The sequence below is a fragment of the Mercenaria mercenaria genome, chromosome 1 (assembly GCF_021730395.1).
Source record: "Mercenaria mercenaria strain notata chromosome 1, MADL_Memer_1, whole genome shotgun sequence".
NCBI classification, from domain to species: Eukaryota; Metazoa; Mollusca; class Bivalvia; order Venerida; family Veneridae; genus Mercenaria; species Mercenaria mercenaria.
In genome coordinates this window covers 23,425,150-23,434,150 of record NC_069361.1, presented here as the reverse complement: position 1 = coordinate 23,434,150, position 9,001 = coordinate 23,425,150, and the positions used below count along the sequence as shown (strand labels likewise).

Genomic DNA, 9,001 nt, shown 5'->3' with positions numbered 1-9,001 from the left:
TATTATTCAGGCATGCAGATATACACATACCAGGGGGAAAGAACGAAGTAGCCTGTTTCTTCCCCATTCACTGTGTATCATTCAGACATGCAGATATACATATACCATGGCGGAAAGAACCAGCTAGTCAGTTTCTTCCCCTGTGAATTATTCAGACATACAGATACATGCACACTATTGGGGTGAAGAACCAACTAGTCAGTTTCTTCCCCTTTCTGCATGTATTGTTTTTCTGGTAGGTAAATGTATTCATACTAGAGGGGAAAGGACCAACTACAGTAGTTGGTATATTCTTTTTGGTTGGTGTACCAAAGCTAAGGTGGAAAAAATTGCCAGGGAGGAGAAAAAAATCAACTGGTTGGTTTGTTTTTCAATTGTGTACAAAACCTAAGGGGACAAAAACTAAGCAAGCGTCTGAAAAAAGTTTTTTTTTTCACCCCGTCTTTTTGTTTTTTTTTTGTTTTTTTTTGTGAAAAAGAAAGCAACGGACAATACAAGGGACAATACAAGGGTAGACATACGGCGAAGAAACATCTGTTTGTGCCATATATATTTATATATCATATAGGAGTATTATTCACAAGACAGCAAATAATAACAGAAATACGTGGAACTTCTTCATAATCATTTACAGTCAGCCATATATATATCTTTTTCTGTAGCTAGTTGAACTTATGTTTATCAATTTCTCAAACATGACTATTTACATACAGTAAGAATATACTAAAATACTTAAATACACTTTCATACACCGTTCTTACAGAGTTTTTAATTCTGTTCTTTTACATCGTTGCCACATAAAACATTCCTCTTGACAAAATGAAATAATGAATATTCAAGACAGCAAATGGACATTTTGTCTCCAACAAGTTAGTGTACTTAAATCCTCATATCCTACGCCGTTTGTTCTCTCGTTGTGGATGCACCGTATGTAGGATTTGCTTGGTATCCGGAACTTGTTAAATGTTGTCTGTCTGTTGGGGTCGCGCCGTTTAGCCTGGTTTCGAAAAACAGCAGCACCCCTGAGCCACCCTCCAGCAGAATGGCGACTATAGACAGGAAGTAACAGTAACCGAATCTGTAGTCGTCTTCGAGTTCATTTATGTAATCCCGCTTGTATCTCACCCCAAATATTATCACCCCGACTAAATACAGTCCAGCTGTAAAATATAAACAATATCGATATAGGTCCTTTGATAATCTTCATTTGTGAAAAAAAACTCATTAGCCGTAATGATTATCTTATGATACTTTAGTCCATATACTTGATACAGTGCGGTCACACAAAAGGATCGGACCAGTGGCTTCACAGTAAATGGTAAAGTCCATAAAATCAACAATCCGAGTCTTAAGTTTAATGAAATATTTAAAATTGCTGTTAATCTACCAATAAAGTTGAAACTAGAAATGTGTCCATGGGACACAGATGCCCCCACTACATGACAAAGGACACAATTTTTTCCTAGGTCAGGGGCCATAACTCCTACAAGACTGAATGAATCCGGACGCGAAACCCCAGGTGCACAACTGCACATGCTGACCAACATTCCTGTAAACTTTGTTGACTCTAGGTCAAATACTTTTGGAGCACAACATTAAAATAACCAATTTTTAACTAAGTCAGGGTCATAACTCCTACACGACTGAATGAATCCGGACGCGAAACCCCAGGTGCACAACTGCACATGCTGACCATATTCCTGTAAACTTTGGTGACTCTAGATCAAATACTTTTGGAGCTACGCGCGGCACAACATTAAAATGACCGATTTGTAACTTAGTCAGGGGCCATAACTCCTACATGATTGAATGAATTCGGACGCGAAACCTCAGGTGCACAACTGCACATGCTGACCAACGTTCCTGTAAACTTTGTTGACTCTAGGTCAAATACTTTTGGAGCTACGCGCGGCACAACATTAAAATGACCGATTTTCAACTAAGTCAGGGGCCATAACTCCTACATGACTGAATGAATCCGGACGCGAAACCTCAGGTGCACAACTGCACATGCTGACCAACATTCCTGTAATCTTTTGTGACTCTACGTAAAATCTATATTACTAAACACTTAATCATATAAGCAAAGATTCAGCACTCGAAACATTGGTGAGTGCTGGCCCTGCTGCTATGCTGCTCTGGATAAATTAGCGACAAATACGACATGATGACCTTAGAAATAATATACACATTTCTTATGTACAAAATGATATTGTGTAAAAATAAATATATTCTCTTCCCTTTTCATTGTGTCCGGAAGCTAATACTGCAGCCGGATATCGTTAATCCGAAAGTCAAACATTTTTCTCTTCACGCATTAAACAAGGCAACAATATCTTAATAAACAGTTAAAGGGTCATCATATTATATATATTTGACATAAAAAGGGTTACTATTTACCATCTGGCATTACCAATCACGATCTATTCAGGCAGAGCGCTATCCAGTAGTAAAAACTCTTTTTGGTAACTTTTGAATTTAGATTTACTCGTTACACGTTCAATATTGTGGTTAAAGCAACTTGATTTTACTGTTTATACATGTATACTAAGTTTGAATGACATTGAGAAATAACAAATGAAGTTACGGTTAGGACCCAAGCCCTAATCAGTCTTGAAAATTTATCACGAAAAATGCACTATGTATTGACTTTGTTAGTTATTCATAAACGTTTCAGGTTTGAATATGTCCACAAATAGTGTAAACAGATCTCTTAATGATATTCCTCCGAAGGAAATATTTTGATTTGTTGCATTCTTGTCAAGAACTTATTTCACATCTTTGGGTAATACACGCGATAAACCGAAATAAGTGATAAACATACCAGTTACAATGCATATGATGCTTGCTGCCATGCCTACCTCCTTGTTTCTCTGACAGCTAGGCACAAATATGTACAATACCAGCAGGAAGAAAGCTAGATTGATACCGAAAAATCCAAAAATTGCACATGCCTGAACGATTCCAAACCATTCTGTATAAAAGAAAAGGCTGGTTTAGAAGCATATCAATCATTTTTACTCACAGAATGGATGAAACCAGCATCACCGAGTGTAGCCTTACTCATTTGGCTTATCGGGAGTACTTATTTTATGATCTGATATTTCATAGTTGTCGTCCCTCATAAGGTGACGGAGACAGCGACAGTCAAGTTATCACGCTGCCCCGAAAGGTTACAAATGTAGAAACACGTTACGTTGTATGAAGTACTAAATAGTGTATGTACTTGTCCTGAATCATAATACTAAGTATACCTTATCATCCAGAAAACAAGTAAAAATTGAAGACCTCGTGTTCACAATTTTGTGCGCTAGTAGAGTAAAACGTGTTGAATATGAGACAGTCATATCTTGTCGAAAGAATACCGTCATTTTACATATTACAGAAACAAGCAAACGTAATAAAGTTTGAAACATACTAGTTGAATATCTAGCCGAATGATGAGTTTCGAAACCTACCTACGAAGTAGCAAATTATTTACCAATCGTAACTCCATCCAAAGGATCACATGACGACATATACTTGCTATCAGAACAAACTCGCCATAACCCGAAATGTTTTCCACTTCTCTCGTAAGGCTCAGTCTTCCGGTCATATCCGCCCCAGCCTGTGCACGTGAAAGCTATCCACACGAGTAACATCGCCACGAGCAATGTTACACTACAAAGTTTTGCCAGCACTGCGGCTTCTGAGAATCTTTCTATTATAGCCATGACGGGCAGTCGTAAATGTGTTGAATTCAGCACGAAATAACGCGTATTTGTAAAATTTTCTTATCTAATTACGTCAATCAATATATGTCCGGAAAGATTTTACTGCCCAACAGGAAGACATTTCAAGTGTGTGTTTACTTTGAAGACTGAAATGAGTTTGCGTATAGTGATGGTTTATTCACATTTTAGCCAATTGAGGAAAGGATTTCTTCCTTTCTATACTATTGTGTTTAATACTGTGCTTCATAACTATTTTCTGTACTAGTACTTAGGATGGTCTTGCTATCCACTGTAATGTTCATACGTTATGCTCCGGGTTATTTTAGATTCTCAATAAACTTTACAAGAAACAAACCATTTAAACATCCCCATTTTTCTGTTATTTACCCTGTTACATACGCCGTGTGGCGGTGTTAAAAGTTAGGCGGATACTTAGAGAGCTAAAGCTAAAAATAAATTGAAGGTGTATATAGCCACAGACACTTTATGTTACGACAGAGCATTGACAACACAGCATGTTTGAGGGTGCTGGCCTATTTGTGATCAGCTGTACTAGAGAAGTACCTTTACCAGACATGCCAAAGAGGGTGACCGGTCGGTCTGGTGATAACACACTTGACTGTTAACTTACAGGTCTATGTATCCTAGTTCAGTCGCTCTCCAGTGTCTCTAAAGTATATAGTACGAGGCAAGTACTGGTTTTTCGCAGGAAAGACGGCTTCGCGTGTATCGATGCTTCAAATTTGAGACGTTAAGAACCAGACTGTCTATAGTGCATATTATCTGACCTGGCGAAGATATTTTTAGTGCAGGCTGAACCATTAAAATCAGTAGGTAACTTGGTGCATCGGTTTGATTCGTAAAAAGTCGATACTTTCCGTATCGGCTTTTCTGGCTGATAATACAAATATAACCCGCTGACTTAGAAATGCAGTCATAGTGTAATGGTTTACACAGCGGATTTTTATTGTAAGAGATGTGGAAAGTGATTCGTGTGGGTTCGATCCCCGATGACCCCTAGTTATATGTTTTAAATATTATTCCACTTTATCTTCAATTTCTTTTATATGCTTTTTATATTTTAGGTCTTGTTTTTTCCTTTAATTTTGTATATAATGATTTTTTTTTATTTTTCTTTATATCAACAATTCAATTTTACAATGACAATGACAGTAGAACCATTAAAATCTAATCTTCTCCCTCGCTAGCACTCTCGGTTTCGTCACTATCACTGTCTTCAGCTAAGTCAATGACCAGATTGTCCATCGCAACATCAACAACAATATCTGTCTCCCTATAAGATATTTCTGTTTTTTAAGCATTGACACAGGCTCTCCTCCAGGGATCAGCCCCTATCTCTTCAAATGCCGAATTTGCTATTTGAACAAGGTCAGCAGACCTATATGTAAAGTTTCTGGATGCGATGATGCTCTTCACCTGACTCCATATCAGTTCAATAGGGTTAAGGTCCGGATGATACAGCGGCAATCTTAGAACTTCATGCCCATATCCTCTGACAATGGCACCAATGACATATGCTGGCTCGGGTTTATTCATTTCTAGTGCCAGGAGCTGGGGTCTAAGCAAGGCTGGATCATACTGTATATTGTGCTCCGTCAACCATTTCTGAAATAGAGAAAATAGGTTTGATAAAAAATGGTTATTCTTGTATGTATTGCTGATCTGATACAATGTAATATAATGAATTAATAAATGGAGTTGTGTTTTTTAGTATAAATGCTTTCCGAGTGGAAGAATTAGGACATTTGCTGGACTGAACAGAGTGATAAGATGCATTGTCCATAACAATCGCACTCTTCTTTTTAATATTTGGTAACAATTTTTCTTGCATCCATTTACAAAAATTTTCCCCATTCATTTCATAATGATAGTCTCCAGAAGAGCTAGACGCTTTATAGATAAGAAGCGCCCATGGAACAAAACCCTCATTTGAACCACCGTGCACAATAATCAGTCTTTGCCCCTTGCTCACAGGGGTTGTAACACCATCCATGCCGGGTGCCTGCCAGCAATACTTAGCTGTATGACTTGTGTCTACCCAAGTCTCATCAATGTAAACGAAGTCATAGCCAGCTTCTTCAAGTTGTTTCTTCTTCGCGTAATACTTCAGCCGTAGCTCCACCACACTTTGCTTTTCCACTAACACCTTTCTCTGACTGTTCGTTCTCTTCCATCTAAATCCAAGTTCCCTGATAATCTTTCTTAACAAACTTTTACTGCCGATAAAGTCAATGACTTCCTTCAAAGCTTCGTGCAGGTTCGTTAAAGTTGGAAGTTCGTGCCTGTGTAAAATTCATAAATCTTATGGTACATCTGTCAAAATCATCGACCGTCTTCAGTTCCTTAGGGAATGTCCGCTTCGGCGATGTCAGGGAGCCCGGGTCTTTAAATTCTTTACGGATCCTGCTGATAGTTCTGCTACTAATACCTGTTGCCTCCGCTGTCCTTTGTAAGAACGAGTATTGCGGTATGTTAGATGGTTCTTTCGCTTCTTTCACGAAGTAGTTAGCAACGTTGTTAACTATCTCTTTCGATGTTGAAGTCAAAGCTTTAGATTTTGTGTTCGACATTTTATGCTGGTCAACTGACAGCGACACTGGAAAGCTTAGATCAGTGTGTATTCATTTATATATAATAAAGAAAAGTTTTCAATTTCCTCGTGAATATCGTGCAATTTTCGATAGTTTAAATACCAACCCTTAAACTATTTGAAGGACATTATAAAATACAAGATAATTAATCTAAGCCGTTGCAGATATTGAAGAAAACAGGTTGTTTTGGTTAAAGAAAAAAAACTCGATATATATCAAGATATATATTTTAATGAAATATAAAAAAAATATAGTAATCCTATCGCGGGATCGAACTTACGTCCTTTTCAATTCGAGGTAATTGCCATAACCAATACACCAGTCGGTCGGTCATGACATCAATACTCATATTTTGCATTAACACATCTATTCCCTTTTACGGAGAATTCGACGGAATGAAACGAAATCTAACGATGTAGCCGATTACCCTAAACTCAATGATAGAATGGCCCATTTATGACCTTTCTATAAATATCTTCGCCAGGTCAGAAAATATGCACTATACTCGCATAGAACTAGTCTAAGTTAGCCCGACATGCCAGTGTGTAACAGATCTCTTGTTCAGGGGGACTTTTCCACTTGCTACGTCAGGATATTTTTCCTGTGTTTGTCATTTTCGATCCATAAGGTTCATAGCGGCATCGGTACATTTATGTGTGCAGTACAATGTAGAATGCTAGAAATTATGTATCGGTATATCCCATGTAAAAAAGCGGTGTCCTTTTAGTTATCCTAACGCCTCACACATACCAAGGTTAATGTTTTTCCATAACTTTTTTCATTGAAACAGAAAGGTCTTTTGTCTATGTCCAAGAACAAAGCCATAGGGAATCCCAGATATGGATGTTGTCAGTAGCATTTCAGTTATTCAACGGAGGGCAGTTAACCTAACAAGTGTTTTTGGTTTTTGCACTAGGTCAAGGACAAGTAATTTCCTATATATATATTGACATAGAGAACATGTCTCGCCCGGGGATGGAACTCACGACCAAACGATCCAGTTCTGCTCTTGCCCTTTTTAATTAGGGCCCCGAGGTATGCATGTATATGAAGAACAGTAATCTACGACATCTTTAAGTCAATATTGCAATATGTGTTAACGATGAAAAATCATTTGTTTTTCCCCCAAATGTTAAGTAGACAATTGAACGCAATTTGCATGATTTGTTATGGACGGTATTCAGGTACACACAAGGCCACCAGATTATATGGACTGAACAAACGGTATGGTCTGGGACAGAAAAAACACGGCGTTTAGACGAGGGCAGTGAGGAGGTATGGGTTTTGGGTAGATAAATGAGATGTAACAGACAAAACAAATAAGTTTATAACTTCATACGTTACCTGTTCGGCAAACAAGATGGTGTTGACTGGAAACAAGAAAATGCTTCTGTAAAGCAATGCTGCCTCGATGCCCACTTTACATAAAACATTAAATACAGATAATCTAAAACCTATGAGACCTAGTGTCTTATTTAACCTAACAGTAATACTACTCCTCCCTTGGAAGTATGGGAGTAACAAACAGCACCATATCTGCTGGATGGGCTTACACAAAACATAAATGCCATTTTAAAGCATTTAAATATACTGTAAAACGGTATTGGTATAAACTTCGGGGGAGTATACATTGTTACTCTTTCAAGGAGGAAAATGTTGATTTAAATTGCTATTAAAATATTGTAGTCACATGTTACCCAGAAAATAAGTTTCACCTAGAAAATAAGGGACATAATTAGGCCATTTCTGTGGTGGTCCAGACTGGAAAGATTATTAAATTCTAAAGACATTTTTACACAGATTGAATCCTGTTGTGCAGTGAAATGTAAAAATGTTTCTAAATCATAAAATTACATAACATTCCCATTTTACAACTTATCTAGAGTACACAAGACTGGTTTGCCATTTCAAAGCTGCAGTAAGGAGACAATAAAAAAGAGTAAATATGTAGCATTATTGAGTGTTTATTTCTTCTCTTAAACAGCTTTATTACACAAGCATATCATTAACACATTTTGTGTTTACATCTCAAACACTACAACTAATTCTGCACTTGGAATATAAGGTTCTTTGTAGTTGAATCATTTGGTTACACCATGTGGTTTCAGAGTATACTATACTCTAGGACAAAATTGGCAGAGTCTAGGTCCATGACAGCGTTATTCTGCAAATAGCATTCTGATAGAGGGCAATATGAAATCAGTTTCAACATCAAGTTTTAAGATAGAGGGCAATATGAAATAATTTCAACATCAAGTTTTAAGATACAGGACAATATGAAATCAATTTCAACATTAAGTTTTAAGATAGAGGGCAATATGAAATAATTTCAACATCAAGTTTTAAGATACAGGGCAATATGAAATCAATTTCAACATTAAGTTTTAAGATATCTTAATAATAAGTAAAGTTATTTCAGTATATATTTGTAATACAGCATTACTGAACTGTTTCTAATACTATGGAATTGAAGAATGAAAATAATCAGTTTTTTGCACACTGTTTTGTTGTTCATGAATTCCAAACATCCATTAGTTTTGATTGTCCAAAGTTAAGTAGTACCTTACTTTCAAAAAAATTGAATCGTCTTTCATGCCACAGAAATGAACTCTGGACAAGGCATATAAATTTTTTTAATGAAACTAGGACAGTTAGAGTGATGGTTCTTGGTTACTG

The 9,001-nt window shown here is 37.0% G+C and overlaps 1 protein-coding gene across 1 annotated transcript; it reads right to left on the bottom strand.

The window, feature by feature from the left end:
- Positions 1–535: 535 nt before the first annotated feature.
- LOC123543709 (uncharacterized) lies at positions 536–3,813 on the bottom strand. The gene is made up of 3 exons (XM_045329782.2): positions 3,482–3,813; positions 2,825–2,974; positions 536–1,160 (listed from the first exon to the last, which is right to left on the bottom strand). The coding sequence occupies exons 1-3, from the start codon at positions 3,711–3,713 to the stop codon at positions 895–897; spliced, it is 648 nt and encodes a 215-aa protein (XP_045185717.1). The 5' UTR covers positions 3,714–3,813; the 3' UTR covers positions 536–894.
- Positions 3,814–9,001: the final 5,188 nt, after the last annotated feature.